The 19,321-nt window shown below is 51.7% G+C and overlaps 1 protein-coding gene across 1 annotated transcript in view; it reads left to right on the top strand.

The window, feature by feature from the left end:
* Positions 1-19,321, top strand: part of TMEM178B (transmembrane protein 178B) — a 354,973-nt gene that overhangs the window by 102,906 nt on the left and 232,746 nt on the right. The window contains exon 2 of the mRNA XM_059073504.2: positions 11,037-11,150. Coding sequence (XP_058929487.1) covers positions 11,037-11,150 — 114 coding nt within the window. The remainder of the gene's footprint in view (positions 1-11,036; positions 11,151-19,321) is intronic.

Below are 19,321 nucleotides of genomic sequence, written 5' to 3'. Positions count from 1 at the left end.
CCTCACACTTGTGCACGGGCTGTCGGTGCTCCGGAGCGGGAGGCGGCCTTGGGGAGGGCAGTGGCAGCTCAGGGCCCTGAACTTTCCAGATGGTCGTTAGGGATGTGATGGGAATAAGGGAGCAGATTATTTACTACACCCCAGATGGTCATGTAAAGCCATACCTCACCTTCTCATTCTTTCCCAAGCAGCTTGTTTCAAGCTGGAAAATACATGAGCAAGTTGGGGAAGAAAGGTGGCCAGGACCTTGCAGGGAAGATGGGTGGAGTGAGGCCAGCACGGTGACACCTCGTTCTTTATTTTCCTTGTGTGAGGGAGTTACTGTGTAATGACACTTTTTGCATGTTTTAAACAAGACATTTTTAAGACTCAGGGGGGGAAAGACGTTCAAAATCCGGGAACAAGGAAGTGAGCATGAAAAGGTTGTAGATCCCACAAAAGATGAGGTGACCTTTAGCACAGAAGACTGTGAAATGTCAGATGCTCCAGTGGTGACTCGAGGAGTCACTTGATAAGGTGATGAGAAGAGCCTGGGGCGGCGGTGAGGGCGGAGCAGGAGCCAGAGGGTGGGGACTGCGCTCCAAGGTGGGGGGGGACGGGACGGGACGGGATGTGGGCATGCGTGGTGGACACCCAGCAGAGAGGCCGTATTGCTCTTCCTTGATTGCCATGTTGGCCGCCAGATGATGCAGAAGGATGGCAGGGAGCACGAGAGGTCGTTTCTCCAGTGAGGTCACCCCGTTTGTCAAGGGAGACCGGACGGTCAGAGGAAGCTGTGGTGTCTAGGGTGCTGTGAGCCTGAGGCTAGGTGTGCCGCGTCCAGATTTTCAATAAAGGAGTCTATGGGGATTCCGTGCACGCAGGCGAGCAGCTGGGCTAGAGGGAGAGGGCTTAGGAAATGGGGGGCGGGGGGCGGGGTGCTCAGCAAGGAAGCTGTGGTGCTGAGCTGACCTCATCCCCTCTGTGGATGCAGTTCCTCGACTGGTAGACAGGGTGAACGGTGCAGACAGGGTCCTTCACGGCAACCAGGTACACAAGACGCGGACGCGGACGTGGGCCTGGGGAGGTGGATCGGGAATGTGAATTCACAGCAGGCTGGATGGCCCCGCCCTAGAAGCTTTGTGCGCATGCGCACACAGTTCTGCCTTCAGCACTGCCCTGTCGGGGGATTTTAGTGATGACTTGGATGAGGATGGGGGTGGCCTTCTGATGGAGTGTGTGGACTGATGGCTAATTCATGGAAGGACAGCATCACCATCCAAAAATTTCTTCAGGGACCTGGAACAAATAGAAGATCCCACAGGAGGTAACGAATCAAACTACAAAAAACAACCCCAAGTGAGAAAACATAGCTGCCCAAGCCCATGGTGGCTACATAGCTTCCCTGGAGGAAAGCACTTGTGCGTCGTCCCCTGCATGTGACCAGCCCTGTGACATGGCTGCCCGCAGAGCTCACAAGGAACCTGGCTGCGCTGGTATATAGTTACGGCTCCAGACCAGGGGAGGCATAGGTTTTGCATCCTTGGGGAACGATCGTGGTCCGTGTTGCACCGGGAGAGATTTTGACGTGTGGCTGAACCTTCGGGATGACCGGTATGGTGCTGGGTGCTGAGATTGTGGGTGCAGAACCTGGACGTTCTCGGCTGGAAGAAAAGGAGCTTTGGGTGGGAGGGGTGGGAGAGCTGTCTTTACATATTTATGGGCTGTTCTCTGGGAGCGGGTGTGTGTCCCAGAGATAGAACTGATAAATGAGCATTTCTAGAATGCTTACTCTGGAGCAGGTTTTACCTAAGTTGTCTCATTTATTCCTCGTCAATCTTAAGAGGTGGGTGCTATCGTTATCTGCATTTTGCAGATGAAGAAATGAGGTTCTGAGAGGCTGAGTAACTTGCCCAAGGCCCCTGCAGATGACTGGCTTGTCCTGGGAGCGGAGACAGGGCTGTGGCCAAGTGTGGGGCTGGTAGACACGTTCTCAGCCCTCTTCCACCACGGCTAGGAGATGTCTTCTGGCCAGCTCATTAGGGGAGCTCTGGAAGCAAGCATTCTGTCCTGCTCTGTTAAGAGCAGCAAAATCTGTAGAAGCTGGAAAATCCTGCACATGGAGAAGTTTTGCCTTGTTTCTGATAGAAAACCTTGGAGGGACTCTCTTTCTGAGGAGCTTGATTTTTCCCAGTTTCTCTTCACAAGTGGGTATAGTGCGGTGCTAGGGAGCAGGGTAGGTGGGTTCACATCCCACCTGTGCCGAGTGATAGCTCTGCATTCTTGGGCAGGAGACCTCTCTAAGCCTCTATGTCCTCATCTGTGAAATGGGAATAGTAACGGAGCCTAACTTTTAGGATTCAATGAGATAATGTGTAGTAAAGTCCTTTTTACCGTACTTAACACATAGAAAGCATTCATTGGACATAAACGATTGTTAACAAGAGTTACTGTTGACCCTTGAACAGTGAAGGGGTTAGGTATGGCCCGTCTGTGCAGTCGAAAATCCGAGTATAACTTACAGTCAGGGTATCCTATCCGCGGTTCCTCTGTGTCATCGATTTCAACCAACTGTGGATCGTATAGTACTGTAGTCTTTACGATTGAAAACACCTGTGAATAAGTGGACCCGTGCAGTTCAAACCCATGTTGGTCAAGGGTCATTTGTACCACACTCAAAGCACCATCTTGGCGGTCAGGAGTGCAAAGATGAAAACTGCAAGCTCCCCTATCCCAGAGCGTTTACCACAGAGAGAAAGAGATGATTAATATACAAACAACTGTGTTACAGTAGTAGCCAGCAGACGTGTTGGAGGAGAGAGGGTGAGGGGTCAGAAATAGGGTGGAGGGTTGGCATTTGGGGGCAGGGTTTTTAAGAAGGCAACCCCTGTGTGGGAGTCAGGAGGGCCCCCCAAACATGGCTCCTAACAAGTGTTCATGAAACATTGAATGGAAAGGAACTAAATATTTAGGAGTCTGTCTGTGCGTGGCATACAAAACAACATTAAAAGGCCACACGGATACCACAAACACAAAAAAACAATGCACACCAAATGGAATGCGTTTGAAAGCATTAAAAATGAAATGTAGCTAACACTTTTCCTCAGTATGAAGAAAGTAAAGCATTCTTTCTCGCCAGGTCGGCAGCAGCGGTAAGCCTTGCAAATCCCTCGGCTCGGAACATCTGGAAGGAGCGGGAGGCGCTGAAGAGGAGATGGGGGGCGGGCGGGGGAGGTCTCTTGCGGTGAGCTTTTTGCGAAGACCTGTCTGAGATCCGGGAGCACTTGTAAACATCGCTGCCCTCGTGTCACCTTCCTCCCCTTCCTGCCGGGCTTGGGGACCCCAGTCCCGTCTGCCCTCCTCGAACCCCTGGGACATCCCCGGTTTGCTCCCCTTTCATCGGGGACGTGGTTTTGCTTCTGATCTCAAACCTTCAACCCCCTAACCTCCATCCCCACTCTTGTGGCTGGCTAACGAATCCAGCGTCGATCATGCTCATCTGACGATGGCTTTCCTCATTTGCCGAAGGAGATTCTCTCTACTTCCTCTCCCTTCTAAGGTGTAATTTTAACTTTTTTTTTTTTTGAGAAAATGCCCTTTAAGGAGGAGATGAAGTCCAAGATTTAAATCCTCAATTTTTTTCCACTGTGTTCTTTCTACCTTTGACTCAGTCTTTCCATTTACTAGGCACAGAGCACAGGCCTCGGGCTAGAACAGTGGTTAAGAACCACCAGCCCAGTGGGCGAGACAGATGTCACAGTGAGACCGTAAGAGCTCGCTCTGTAGCAGGCTGAGGCCAGGGCCGGTCAGCGGGACCCACCCCAGCGTCCCGGCCACTCGCACCGTTGGCACCGGGGAAGGCCGAGCGGCAGACAACACGTGGGTGATGTTCCTTCCTCTCTTTCGTCTTCATCGCTGGGTGTATCCCATTCCTCCACATACAAAGCACGGTGGCTGCAGAATAATCCTTGTTCCCAGTGAATCTCCAGCCAGGCAGGGAATCATTGCAGCCGCGGTGCCTGAAACGGCTGCGCTGACCCCCAGACACTGGCTGTTCTCCTTGCTGGCTGAGTGGCTCCAGAGAAGGCCTTCATCTGTCTGAGCTCCCTCTCCCTTCAGTCAGATGGGGATATTACTGTAATATGCACCTCACAAGGTGGTTGTGAGGGTGACATGGGATTAAAGGAGCGTCCGGCGTGTGGAAGGCGTTGAACAGATTTAATTGTTTTAAAGGAGGAGCTCTGGAATGAAGGAAACACGGGGACTCTTCAGAAGTGGTGCAGTCATCCATCCCTGTGTCTGTAGGATGCCCGAATATCAAGAAGAAAAGAACATGAGGACAAGGGAAGCCGAGGAAGAGCAGGGCCTGCCTCAGCCCTGGGTGCTGATGGGACCCTTCACAGTAACCTCGGGATCAAGTTGGACCAACTTTTTTTTTTTACTCCTTACCGTTCACACTTTGCAGACATTACAAACCATTTGCACTACTCTCCCCTGGGTGGTGGTTCTTCAGTGTTTGGTCTCCCAGAGCAGAGCCCGAGACAGGGACTTTGTTGGGGGAGTTCCCGGGAAGGAGGGGAAGCCAGTGGACGGCGCGGTGCTGAGCAGGTTCCCGCTGTGAGCGTCCATTCGGATCCCAGGGCCACCCTCGGGGTCACCGTGCAGAGGGCACCTTGTGGTCACCCTCCAGTGGGTGGGGGGCTTTGCTCTCTGTCTCTCACACCCTGGCTTGAGGGTCTCTCTCGTGCGTATGGACTCTCCTGCACCCTTGTGGGCTGCCCACTGAGGGCCAAGAGACCTGGGAGTTGCAATGAGGCGGGAGACTTGCCAGGGACCTGACGTGGGTGCCGTCAGCCTGCCCGGGAGCACTCACTGCAGCTGCGGCCGGAGTCCGAGGTGGCCCAAGAGCACCGAGAGCCGTGGCTCTCGTCCTGCCCACAAAGGTCCCAGGCTGACTTCGGGGCATCGTGCAAGCACAGCTCCCGGATGGGCATCTGAGCCTGGTGCTGCATTGCTGGCGGCTCCCAGTTATGGCTACGGAGAGGAGGGCAGCACATACTTGGGGCCCACTACTTCCTTTACCTTGTTTGATGCAAGGACAGAGCCTGGTGTCTGTTCCCCACTCATCCAGATATGTATTGCTTGCCTGGCCCTGGGGATAGAAATGCAAACAAGAGACCTGGTTTCTGGGTTTGAGGAGCTCACAGTTGAGCGATAGAAACTGCTCTTTGAATAAGAAAGGATTTGGGGTCAAAGGAGTCTGGGGAAGTCTGCACGCCATACCTGTCCCCTTTAGGGGAGTTACGGTGTACATTAAGAGCTCTTAAAGTCCTGCGGTAAGTAAACCTTTTAAACTTCGTTGAACCTAGTTTTTCCTAAATACGTTTGAGCATCGCATACCCAGCCGGCATCACTCCACTTTAAAGTGAGAGCTGGGGAGGGGGTCCCATGTTCTGGTTCTTTCTCAGGCCCACGCTGATCAGCGCCAGATATGGTCTTGAAGTTGCAGGGCTGCCTTTACAGCACACCGTCCCCCTCCCTCATGAGCTGCCGGGTTCCTCACGCCCTCTCAGCCTCTCTCCTCTAGGGGCCCTCTGCTGCTGAGGGTCCCTGTGGAGGAGGGGCATTTCGGAATCTCATCCACACCTAGGGCACTAGTGACTCAGAACTACCCTCTTTGGACTTACTTAAAAGGGCTTTAAAAATAGGTACCTAGGGGGCTTCCCTGGTGGCACAGTGGTTGAGAGTCCGCCTGCCGATGCATGGGACGCGGGTTCGTGCCCCGGTCCGGGAGGGTCCCACGTGCCGTGGAGCGGCTGGGCCCGTGAGCACCCTCCCCCCTCCCCCCAAAAAAAAGGTACCTAAGAGAACAATGTCTGACCCAAAGGAGTGGTTCTCTAATGCATAAATATGAGTCCTGTGGCACTGGTTTAGGGAAGATAAGTTTAGATGGTGTGGGGATGGGTCCTAGCACTGCCTCTGAAATCACCCTGCCTAAGAAGGTTTCTACTTAATATACATAACTGAGGAGTAATAGACTCCTTCTACGGCTACGTAGGAAACCAGGTCTTGCTGATAGCAGATGTGCGCGAAAGGAATACCGCCTGCTGGTACCGTCGTAGAGCATGGTCAGGGTCCAGAGTTCATTGCATACGCTGTCTCTGCTGCTCCGCTCCAGTCTGTTTCCTCACGTGCCCAGTGTGCCGCCAGCCTCCTAGGGGTATTGCATGTGAAATTTCTCTCCCTCTCCCCACCCCCTGCCTCTGTGTCTGTATAGTGTGATATAAACATTGGTTGCTGATATTATTTCTGATTTCCTGTGGTCTTGCTCCCTTAGAGTAAGTAGTCTTAGGGCAACACTTCATAATAACTGGTATTTATGGAGCACTTATTATGTGCAGGAAGTACGTTAGTATTTAACATGAGTTATTACACTCATGCCTTGGGTCTCAGGATTTGAAAAGCAGAATAAAGGATAGGAACAGTCTCCCCCCCGTTCCTTGTTCCCGGGTCTCCCTTCGCCACTGAAGACCTTCAGAGGTGGAGGTGGAGGAGAAGAGGAAGGTGCTAGCATTGGACTAAGGGAAGCTGGAGTGATGTTTTAGAGGGGGAGAGGGCCGGGGAGGTGCCAAAAGAAAGAGAAAGAAGGGGAGAGTGAGCTGGATGCTTGTGTTTGCCCCTTGGGGCCAGTCCCCACCTTCACCTGCTCTGTGCTCAGAGGCTGCCCCCCTGCCCCAGGTGGGTTCAGGAAACGGGGAAACCGGCAGGGAATGAGGGTAGGAGGAGTGAGAGGTTGGGTGCTTATTCCCTGCCCCTCACACAGGCTGGCTGTGACCCCCTGCCGAAGCCTGCATCACCTCTCCAGGTTCCGGAGATGTTCCCCCCTGCCTTTCCCGGTCTCGGTGTTATACCACATCCTGTGTGGCCAGCCCCAGGGCCCTGCACCACCCTTGGCTGGTCTCTTTACACTCTGTGCTCAGCTTTGTAAATTGTCCCTTTTGGAAACTCTCCTCGGTTACCCGTTTGGGTATCCTATCTCCCTGGGACCCTGACACGCAGATAGGAGGGTTCTCAGCTCAGAGGGCAGAGCATGGCTGAACGTATAAAGTCCCAAGGGGCACAAAGGAGGGGCCACCCCTGCTGCCTCGCTGACCGGTTCTCTGGCCCCCCAGCTGCGGCTTCCGGAGTGGGAAGCTCATGTCTCTGGGCTGGAATGCGGGAGGTGGGGAAGGTCATGGGCTTCTCCGTTGCCTTCCAGGTCAGCCCTCTAACCCGTTCTTTGCAGGAAAATCTGTTTGTATTGGGAAGCCCACATTCTGGGCACACGAATTTGGTGCCCAGATGGCGCCTGAACTGACAAAAGCCCAGCACACTGACAGGACCTGCAGACACATGGGTAAATATTTTGCCTTTTTTCTTAGGCAATATTTGAGTCTTTCAAATTTAATTGCTGTCATAGGCAGGATGCTTGCATCCTTGAGGCAAAGCAAATAGTGAGGGCCTCCAGCGGGGCTGCTGGGAAGTTCTCCAGCCAGGCTTCCTGGCCAGCTGCCCGCGGTGCCTGTCCGTCAGCTCCTTGCTCTTGTCGAGTGTCAGGTGGCCTCTTCCCTCACTGGCTGGGTGTGCTGGGGGTGAGGGAGGCTCAGGGAGCCTGGAACCTGTGGCCACTTGTTGAGTATGTTTTGAGGCTGAGAGAACCTGGTCTTAGCCAGGAAATCAGGTACTTTTCTCAGACACGAAGGACAGGCACCAATCTAGCTCTTACCAGTGGGATCCTGTGTCGGGTCTCCCAAGCTGGGTCCAGGGAGGATTTTGTTTGATCTTGAAATCACGGGATGTAGGGTGGCTGCTAGTTTGCATGACATCTTTCTGCAAATTAGACAAAGGCAGCCTCTCTGCCAGGGACATCTCCCGCATACCCCACCAGGGTGCATGTCCTGGCAAGCAGAGCAGCAGCTGGGCTTCAGCACCTAGGTACCCTCGGGAGGTGCCCTTATACAGTGCGTAACCTGCTCAACTGCGTATGTCCCAGGTAGTTGCTGATGATATTCATGTAAAAACCCTTTCTCCCTTATATCTCCCTCTCTCCTTTCTTTTCCTGTTTATTCCACCCCAAAACCATTGACCTAGTTGTCCCTCGGATTACGTTTACAAAGGTCAGTGAGAGGCTATTCTATGTTCATGTGTGATGGACAAGCCTCTCCTTACGTTGTCCAGACAGGGAAGAGGTATTTGCTGTAGGATCCCGGAGTTCTGCAACAGTCACCTCCGTTTATTCATGATATTCTAATTTGCCTCAATTATTTTAATCCCTTGCACATAATAGAAGCGGTTGGATTCCTTGCCCACTGGGGTCTTATAACGGGTGCCTTATATTATTCATTGCTTTCTTCAAAGCATGTGTTCTTGGTGCCCGCCCTGTGCTGGTGGCCAGGGAGATAAAGATGAATGAGTAAGACAGGTCCCTGCCCTTGAGAAACTCATCATCCAGTGGGGGAGTGAGGCGTGTAAATAGATAAATTACAGCCCATTGGTGTGCTGGCTGCGGTAGGACAAAGAGCCTAGGGAGGGAGAAGGAGGGGACGTTGAATGCCTACTGCTGTGTGCTGTCCTAGATGCAGGAAGGCTTTGCCGAGGAGCTGGAGGTGTACCAGGTGAAAGAAAGGCAGGGAGGAGAGGAGGGACAGAGTTGTGAGCGGATAGGGCATTATCAGGGTAGGGTGGGTGGGGGCACCTGGCTGGAGCCTAGGGTGTGTAGTGGCTGGGGCCCAATGGAGGCTGGGACTTTCTGCCGGGAGTGTTGGGTTTATCCTGTGTGTGAAAGAGACTGCATTTTTCTGGAATGCATTTTCCTTCTGGGATGCGGTCCGAGCAGCGGTGCGGAGGGTGGCCTGGTGGAGGAGACTCCCATCAGATGCTTCTGAGTTCTCATCCTGGCACTGCTGCTCCCTTGGGCAAGTCACTTAATCTTCTTGAGCGTCCATTTTCTTATTCGTAAAATAAGGGTGATCATCGTAACTCCTACTTAATTGGGTTGTAGAAAGGATTAGTAGGACAGTGTTCGTAACAGAGTGTCCCGCTGGTGGGACAAGTACAGAAGCCGCGAATAGGTTACGGGTGGCTGAGGTGTGGCTCCTTCAGTCCTCCCTGAGGCTGGACCGGACGCAGCAGCCTATCTGCTTATCCCGGCTGCCTTGCACACGTCTCTTCTACATGCGCCAGGGTGTGAGTAAAGTTGGAAACCACTGGTCTATAAGGCTCTTGGCAAGTCTCTCCTACCTAGTAAGTTCTCAGTAAATGTGGCTGTTTGCTGGGATCAGTCACTGTTTTTGTGCAACTATGATGGAGTGGGGACAGAGAGGGCAGGCTGGATTCCAGGGACATTTCTGAGACACAACTGACAAAATTTGGTGACCAGTTGGATGTCAAGGAGGAATGGCACCCCTGGAGCTGGAAAGCCTTGGGGATGACTGGGGTTTGTGATGTGGACTGGATGATGGGAGGAGATGCTATTAATGGAAATTGTTATGGAAATGAGGTATGAATGTGGGTTGAAGAAGCAGAGACTGTCTGGCAGACTACTTTTTCTACAGGTATTAGCAACTTAGGGAAGAAGGAAGACAGGTGTGGGGGCACATGGTCTGGGGCATGCGAGAGACTCAGGATGTTTGTAGGCTAAGGGGAAAAAGGTGGAGGAGTTGAGAAATTAAAAGAAAAATAGTGCATAACACTTTCCTCAAGCTTTGCCCCTTTGGACAGCGTCTGTCCCACTGGAGGAGTGTCTGCCAATAATGTGCAGTGGGCGGTTGTCCAGATATGACTTACAATAAGGCGCGGTCTAGATTACTGCACTCCGCCAGTTGCCAGGTTCCCTGCTGACAGTGAGCCAGGGATCGGACCATTGAATCAGGTGCCACCACTTATACATTGAAAATCAGTGGCTTGCAAAATGGATTACCATCAGAATCCATTCAGGTGCAAAACCAAATTAAAAAACCCCTAACCTTTAAAAATGACACCTTTCCTGATTGTTCACAATGCGCTGACACTGAGTTTTAACATCCCCCAGATAAGCAAGGGTCGATGGAAGAAGTGTCTGCAGGAGGCCAAGGATTCCTAATCATGCCTTCCTTTTGGAATTTGCAAACATGGCGGATTTATAAATTCATGCTTTGGCAGTTCCGTTAGATTCTCGAAGGTGTCGGTTCTTAAACCAAAGTGTGCAACGGAATCACCTGGAGGGCCTATTAAAATTCAGATTGCAGGCTCTACCTCCGGGTTCTTGATTTAGCAGGTCTGGGGACAGGCCTGGGAAATGACATTTCTAGAAAGTTCCCAGAGGATGCTGACGCTGTGATCCCAGGGCCACACTTGGAGGACCTCTGCTCTAATTGTAGGACTGTTTTGACAGTCTGACTAGCAAAGCATGCATTGATTGATAACCACTTGTCAGTATAAGTCCTATTGGGCCGGGTGTTGAGTATGTCAGGGGCCTTCAATTTTGTCCAAGAAATCTGAGAAGAGACTGGTTCAAGGAGATACAGATGGATTTGAGTGCTTTGTGTTCAGAGGTGAGGCTGGGCAGGGCAGGGGATAGAGAAAAGGCAAGAGGCCCCCTCTAGCTCAGCATTCCACAAGACAGCACGTACTACATGATTAAGGCCGAGGCCTGCTCTTTGCTGGTCTGTGCGTGCAAAACTCTAAACGTCTTTAGATGCCAAACTTCCTCCCTTGATATAAAAGTTGATTTTCCTAAGGTTAAACACACATGGCTGCTGCTTTCTTAACAAGCTGCTATCAGCCTAAACATCGACTCTTCCCACCTCTGAATGCTGCCAGAGGTGTGTTTTACTATCTAAATCCATGGCGTTTGATTTTGTCCTACTCTCTTGCTCTTTTGGAGTCGAGGTTATTACCTTGTACATGTAAAATACAGGCATCACCAGGCCCAATATGAAACAAGTCCCTTGCCCCAGGACAGAAAAATGGATCCTGGAGACTGCCCCACACCTGGTTGCTGCCTCATTAACTTTTGGTCTCCTGTCTCTCTTTGCCAGGAGAAATTGAGAGATGCACGTACATCAAATACCACTACTCCTCAGCCACCATCCCCAGGAACCTCACCTTCAACATCACGAAGGCCATCCGCCAGGATGAGTGGCACGCCCTGCGTAAGTACACCTGAGTTTCTTTCTCTGGCTGTGTGACCTTTGGAGGGCCCGGAGACCGGATGCCCGTCAGCGGCTCAGTCCGGATGGACGGATGCACCTCCGTGTGAGACCCGTGGACAGTCTCAGAACTCGGCGGCAATCCTTAAAGTGTCGAGGTCTGTGGGTCACAGTTGCCTCGGTTGGTTTTGATGGCACGGTAGCTTTTGAGGAGTTGGCTTCTGCAATTAAAACAAAAAACGACCAGCAGTTAGACGGTGATCAGTGGTCTTGCTTCGCCATCCTGGTAGGCATTTAAGAGTTCACCTCTCTGACCAAACCAACTCCTGGGATTCAAGTCCAGTGTGTCTCCAAGTTGCTTGGGGTGTTATTGTGGCAACCCGCCAACCCCTCGTGTTGTCCTCTGTGCGGGGTAAGACCTGCTGAGACCCGGTGGTGGTCGCAGGCAGCATGGCCCTGGGAATTTGCATGTCGGGGGGGTCACGAGGGGGGAGGGGCCGGTCCTCAACTTCCAAGTCTCTGTCTCCCCTAGAATGGTAGGCTTTGGGACCCATGTTCGCACGCGGTTGCTCAGAGAAGATCAGAATGTCTGCCTCCATTGGTTAGGGAAATTCTTGGTCAGGGATTCTCAGAGACTTAAATTATGATGAGAGGGTGACTTAATGAGCAGACAGAGTTGGTTGGCTGTTTTTACCTTTTTTCTGCTCCGTGGGGATCCACCTGCTCGTTTGTGTCGGGAAAGTTCTCCTTCATCACCAGCACTGTTCTTCATGTGAACACATTCTTCCTCTTATTATAAGCTCCACGCCGCCTCTGGTGCATTGGTCATTTCTTCCCGATTCTAGCTTTTTTCTCATAATGTCACAAGATTAACTTCCAGTTTATATTTATATGTGAAGGAGGCTCTTTGTTTCTTGATAACAAGGATCCTGTAATCGGTAAACTTTGAAGAAGGTCAGAACCGTCTTTTTTCTCTTTATTGTTGCCTCATCGTCTCTTGCATGCATGGGGCCCACCAGGTATGTTCCACTTTTCGGTTTGGTTTTAATCAAATCACCATAGCTTGAAGTGGGGGTCGGGTGAGAGACAAGTAAAATTAAACAGAGCAATCGTTCATTGGTTTCAGGAAAAAGATTCTGACTAGGTGTCTGGATGAGTGTTACGTAACGCCAGTGGCCCAAAATGATGTAGGGCAGGTATGAGCAGATAGGAATGCATTAACCAAATGGTTCTCCCCACCCCCCACCCCCGCCTGCCACACACAAGCTTTATCACTGCTGGAGACATGAACCAGAACCTGGGAACAGGGAGCTAATGTCCAATGGGCATCCTCAGGTGCTAGACATTGAGCTAAGCCTACCACCTACTCATTTAATTTTAATGTGAGATTTGCCTTAGGGACACTAGTAATCAGGATTATTCATTTCCTTTTTGGAGGGAGACATGTAAAGAGCCAAGTATATAAACCCCTGACAGTGACTGCTTATTTGTCAAGTTGTATTGGTCTAGGATAGTCACTTAATAGACACCTACAATGCATGTTCAAGATATATGGCAAGCCTGGTAGAATAACCACTTAAATATAACTTAAGCAATGCAGTGGAGGGGAGGAGCTTCATGGAATCTCAGAAGGAAGAAGTTGTCGGTATTTCGGCTTCAATTCAGATTCACTCAATTCAATCACAGTTACCGAGTTTTTCTGCGTACCAGGCACGTGGTGGATACCGAGGCCACAGGGAGCTCTTTCAGAGAGCTCATGTCTGGATGTGGAGGAGGGTGGGGAGGAGTGGAGAGATACATTTACAAAGCAAAAAATTACAAGGCAGTGCACTAATTACAGTATAGTATAATGGCTTCAAGCATTAAGTAAGGTAGTTTGTGAAAGTTTTTCAGCAAGAAGAATTATTCTAGCGTAAATTGCACAGATGCATTTCAAGGGCATCACTGAAAATATGTTACATGGTGTTAGCAGAGGTAGAGAGGAAGCTAATGCTAAGCTTTATGGACCTTCTCTGAGCCCAGTGTCTCCTGGGTTCTTGTTTTGAAACTGGAGTGCCCTTAGGTTCTGCAAAATTGAGCGTGCAGGCTCTGCTCTGCTGTGGTGAATGGGGGGGTGGGGTGCTAACAGATCTATTTTTAACTGATAAAAGCCATCTCAGCGACGGATACATGCAGAAGTTTTGGGCACCCCGTGTTGGGTGAAGTCGAGGCTCCCCTTTGGTGAGGGATTCATCTGCCTGTTTCACAAAGTGACCTGACGGGCTGTGAAGCAGGCAGAGAACGTTTGCCATTCCCGACATCGATGACAACTATTTTTAGCCAGAGAGCAGGCGAGCGTGGGTCGCACCTGAAGCTGCTGCTGAACCTCACTGGCCATCTTGGCACAATGGGGAAGTGTAGTAAATGTCAGTTTTAATTTTCAAAGGTCAGATATCGAGGACATTAGGTGGGAAATGGGCACATAAGCCCCCTTTGAAATTAAGTAGAAACTGTCAAAGATTAGCAAACCCCTATGATCAAGCTTTGGAAATTAAAAAAAAAAACAAAACAGACTCTGATTTCTTTATTTGAGAGTCCTGTATTGTTTAATACTGTCAGTGGGATCCAATAATTTCCTTTAATACTAGGTCGGTTATCGTTTTATAATTTCGCCATAATACCTTACATTCTGTACTTTTTCTCGGTAAGTAAGTTTTGCCAAAGCAAAACATTTGATTTTTTTTTTTTTCCTCCTGAAATAACTTCTGGTAACTATTTTGGACTTTGGTTAAACTTAGGTTATACCTACATTTTCCTCAAGAATTTGCATGTGGTCATCAAACACTGTTGTGGAAAAATTTGTTTTCAAATAAGCAAAGCACCATTTGGTTTAAAACTATGCTTTGGTTTTTGAACAGTTGGGCTTAACTCTCTGGCTGAGAGCTCAATCACCTTATGGTCACATGAATAGCAGGTGAAAGAATAAAATTGTCTGTAGGTCGCTGGGTTTATAAATCCAAGTGTAAAGAGATGATAACCAAGACTGGGGAGTAGAGGTTGGAGAATCAAGTGTGTGTGTGTGTGTGTGTGTGTGTGTGTGTGTGTGTGTGTGTGTGTGTGTGTGTGTGTGTGTTTTGGGTGGTCTCTGCTATGGAGGTTTGAATACTGAGTTTTCTGGGTGATTTGGCGACAAGGTTCTGAATCTGTTTTGGATGGTGGTCGCCGATGGAAGTGTTCGGTGCACCTGTTTCTCCTTCCCACCCTGGCAAGAGCTCCCCCAGAGAAGGCAGAACTCCTTCAATAGTTGGGACCGTGCCCTCATTCCACCCAGACCTGACTGTTTGCCTGGGGCAGCCCACCTTGACTTCCTCCCTGTCTGCTGCCTCCCATGAGATCGCAGTGACCCCAAGGGGCATTGGTCCAGCCTCCGTGGCTCCGAGGCCGCGCTGCACTCCTGATCTGCATCCTCCTGCCACCTCCAGGGCTGGAACGGGGTGGGTGAGTATCCCTGGGCCAGCGACGATGGGACAGTGGCTACAGGAGGTGAGCTTGGCTCCTGCCACCCTCTGGGTGGGTGGTCTGGTCTGATGTCTGGAGGATGACAGAATCAGATTGGCAGTGGTCAGGGGAAGCAGGCTGGCAGTACAGTGACATCTTAAACGGTGCCACTTCCTCCTCTCACTAGAACACATCCCCACGGGCTTTTCGTGCTCTGAAGTTCAGGCTTGGGTTGCTGTGCTTGTTTGGAGAATTCTGTGTCCCTGTGTAACCTTCAGGAGCCCCTGCGGCCATCCCTAGTGATTGTGCCTTTGCTTTCACTGTCACTGGTGTCCCTTTGGAATGTGCTTTCAGCACAGCTGGGGGCCTGGATGCTGCCAGGGGCAGGGCAGGGGGTAGGGGGTCCTGGGTGGCCTGTGATAGGGACTGGGCAGCCAGGGTACTGAGAAAGCAGGCTCTGGGAAGATGATGTTGCTGAGATGTGGGTGCTTCTGCAAGGAGGGGCTGGCACGGAGTGGAGCTGGGCTTGGGGGGCTGGGGGAACGGGTGGCAGGGGGCACAGCGGGGGGGCCTGCCTGGGGGCTGCAGGGCAGGTACCCACTGGAAGGTGTGAGAAGGGCAACCCTTTCTCACCCCCTGGTCTCCAACTCTGCTTGTCAGGGACTCTGGGCAGCTGCTGCTGAGTCTCCCCCAGGGTCCAAGCCCTGAGGCTCCCGAGTCGTATGCTTGTGAGCTCAGATTCTCTCATTGCACTTGGTGTTTTCAAGATGGAGGTTTCAGCTCGCAGTTGATTGCCCCTGGCATTCCGCTTACCTGCAATCACATCCCCTCGGTTAGAGGCTGAGAGCCAAGAAAGCTCCAGGTTTTTTGTTTGTTTGTTTGTCTTTTGTTTTTTTTAAAGATTCCTTCTGTCAAGACTGAAAGTTCAGCTAATTAAATTGGGTGGTCACACAGCACACTTCCAGCTGGCCGGGGAGGGAGGGAGAGATGGTCTCCTCCCCCTGACACACCCCGCCATCCTCCTGAGAGCTCACTCCCCACCCCCAGTGACCCACAAACACAGCCTCACACAGTAGCTTTGCAAAGTGGAATCAGAAGCAATATGATATGTAGTTAAAGAGGGAGGGAGAAGAGGAGGGAAAGGGCACTGGGGGAGGGAGGGAGCAGAGACGGAGGCTTCGTGGAGAAGGAGCGAGGACATTTCAGTGGATGTGCTGCTAAGAGGGAGAAGAAATAAAATCCAGAACTGTCTTGTCTAATGCACGCACCTGGGCGACGCGCTTGGCTCCCTGACCCCAAGACTCCTGACCACCCACCGTGGAGGCCTGTAGCTTAGCTCAGTCTGGGGGGACCAGCCCCACCCAGGCTGTGCATGGTAGGACGCCCAGCCCGTCTGCTAATCTGCTGCGGATCTTGGTGCCGAACTCTTCTCTTACTCTGCTTGGCCAAGCCCTACCCGGTTCCCCCTCTTCTCGCCTCTTCCATAGTCTCTTCCACACCCTCCCCTCTTTCTAGGATTAGCACATCCTGCCCCTGAACCCTGGTCTCCCTGGTGCTAAGACTCCCTCCAGCCAGCCCCAGGTACCGCCCACCTCCCGGACCCAAAGCTGATCCTTGCCCCTCCCCACTGGCACTGGCCTTCTGGCCCTGGACTTGTGTTGGCTTCTTGCCCCATGGCGCTTACCTTCTCCTTTCCTGATGGACTGTCCTGGCCCTCTGGACCAGCCTGCTCGTCTGCCCTCTGACCTTTACTCCTCCTCAGACCTCTGGCCTCACAGCCTAGGAGTTGCCTAGGTTTCTGGCCCCTTGTCCCCCAGCCATCCCTGGTTATGACAGAAGGAATGTGGTAGACCCGAGGGGTTGGGATGATACTAAGGGTAATTACAACAACGGTAACTACCGCTTGCAGATGGGGTAACCATGCCAGGGAGGAAGGGGCTGCCTAGAGGTCCCTTCTTGGCCTCAGAAGAATCTGAGACTCAGGATCCAGGTCTGAACTGCAGCAGACACCCTCCAGCTATTTTTCTTTGTTTTTGGCCGATGTTACGTAAAACAGCCTAATGAGGTAAACATCCTAGACAAGAGGCACTTCCACTTCGGTCCCCTGCAGTGTTGGCCATTTCCCTTCCCCTGCATCTGCCTCTGAGCCCAGCCAGTGTGAGGTTCTTACTGTGCGCCGTCTGCCGTGAGCTGTCTCTTGCTTGCAAGGCTGGCGTCCGTGGGGGCCATCCCCAGCAAGAAACCGTCCCCAGAATCGCGGAAGCTTGGTAGCACAGGAACTCAACTGACAGAGCGTCCCCGTGCATCGCCTGGTGTTCTGAAGTCTTTGCTTTTTGCAACCCATCCCACGTCTCTCTGCCCCCAAGCCCTTGCAGGGAACATTGTAAACCTTTCAGGATACCCAAAGCCTGCAGCCCAGAGGCTGCCCTATGCTTGTCCTTCCAGAGCTCCTGTGGTATTTTTGCAACAGGACGGGCGGAGAATACGCACCCCTTAATGTGGTATCACACCTACACCTGCTCTGGCAGCTGTAACCCATGCCAGGACTCCTTTCCTTCACGGCTTTCCCTGCCCGTCAAAACCTACCTCTCTTCTGTCCCGTTCCCTCAGGCTTCTGCTAGACAGCACGTTTACTAATTGGATGAACTTTTTTAAGGTGTTAATGTCTTCTTGGGTTACCTGTCCTGATAGCATTGTTATTTTTCAGGAGACTCCACCCAAAGGCGTGGCAGTGAGGTGTTAAAGGTCACGTGGAGATACTTTAAAATTCTAACATGTGTAGCTGTTGATCCCACCTACTTAGACGGTGGCCTGGCTAGGAACCAGTGGCGGCAATGGAGTGGACAAGAGGGAGAGTTTATTTTTATTTTTTTTTTTAATTTTTATTTTTTTTCGGTACGCGGGCCTCTCACTGTTGTGGCCTCTCCCGTTGCGGAGCACAGGCTCTGGATGCGCAGGCTCAGTGGCCACGGCTCACGGGCCCAGCCGCTCCGCGGCACGTGGGATCTTCCCGGACCGGGGCACGAACCCGCGTCCCCTGCATCGGCAGGCGGACTCTCAACCACTGCGCCACCAGGGAAGCCCGGGAGAGTTTATTTTTGAGGCGGCCTTAGGAGTAGGGAAGGGAGGAGGCCTGGACTGAGGGGCGGGGTGGAGTAGGGCACAACCTTTTCTGTTAAAGATAGCCAGGTACTGAAGCAAAGCTGAGAGCCACTGCGCTGCTATAATTGCAGTCTTCGAGCCACAGCTCATCTGAATGGGTAGGTCCAGTTTTGCGCTGGGAATTAGTTGGGAGTCTGGCCTAGAGGCATTCTCTTAGCTTCTGCAGATTGGAAGGTGTTTTCTTCTGGCCGAGCACACTGATCTGGACACCACAAAGGAGACCTGGGTGCAAGCCCACTGGCATCCCTCACCCATTTGTTCGTTTACTCATTCAGTATTCATGGGGTGCCTGTTCCGTGAGAAGGCCCGTGTTAGGTGCTGGAGGGGATCTTAAAAGGTATCCTGCTTTCCAAATTGGATGATATATTTCCAGGTGCCAACTAGGCAAGGGATCAAACTGCTTGTTGCTTAATGTTGATCGACTACCCAGAGTGCAGGCTAATGTGGCTGACACGCACACATCATGGGTCCCGACCTCCGCATTTAAATTGGCAAGAACTCATGGCAGGCGACATAAAGGCAAAACGTAAGGCAAAACTACCATATCACAGAGGCTTGGCCTGTTTTGTTTTGTTTTTTTTAACAGGCCAGGGAAAAGTGGGGATGGTCTAGGATCTGCTTTCTCTGGGCCCTCTAGGGGAATTGTCCCAGCTCCAGGTGCTGAAAAGGAAGCAGGCGATCCATCTTTCCAACAGCTCAGACAACAGAAGCTCACTGTGCAGGTGAGCTACAGCAGGGAGGGGGTGAAACAGGACCAGGAGCTGAGTGTTCCAGTGGGCGGGGACAGCTCAGCAATAGGGAATCTGGGTTGGATGAGACACGGATATCTGGGCAGCAGACACTTGTCATCAGGGCAGTGGGTCAGCAGGTACGAATACAGTAAGTGCTGCTTTGGGGTTTCAGGACTACATGATCCAACAGGCAAGAGGCTTGGCCAGGAGAAGACAGGCGCTAGTTCCCGAGAAATCTGGAACATTAGGGAATTAGAATAAGAAATAGAGAACAGCAACCAGGAGAGAAGCCCAGTTTTAAGGTCAGGGGTGCTATGCCTTGAACAGGAATGGGGCACGATCTTAGAGCAGCGGTCTCCAGGTGTGACCGGGATTGGCCCTGGGATTTGGGGATGAGGCTGCCGCTGAAGATGCTAGGACTACAGGGAGGGTAGGGGAAGAGGCATCTGGGAGCCGGAATCCCTTAACAGAGAAAGTAATCAGGCTCTGCATCGTGTGGCAAAGGTCCTGTCAGAGCTCCGCAGGTGTGGTTCATGGACCCGTAATATCAGCACCATCTGGGAACCTGCTAGAAACGCAAATTCTTGGGCCTCAGCCCAAAGCCACTGACTCCAGATCTCTGTGGGTGGGGCCCAGGAATCTGGGTGATTCTTAACACATTAAAGCTTGAGAACTCTTGGTCTGGAGGGCATTGAGGGCAGGGGGCTGTAGTGGTCAGTGAAGGCTCAGGAGAGGAGAGAGTGTGGGTGGGCTTTGGACGGGAGCTGGGAGAGGAAATATTGCATTTTGCATCTCACGCAGAAG

This window comes from Kogia breviceps, chromosome 9 (genome assembly GCF_026419965.1).
Source record: "Kogia breviceps isolate mKogBre1 chromosome 9, mKogBre1 haplotype 1, whole genome shotgun sequence".
Taxonomy (NCBI): domain Eukaryota; kingdom Metazoa; phylum Chordata; class Mammalia; order Artiodactyla; family Physeteridae; genus Kogia; species Kogia breviceps.
This window is presented reverse-complemented; position numbering and strand designations above follow the sequence as displayed.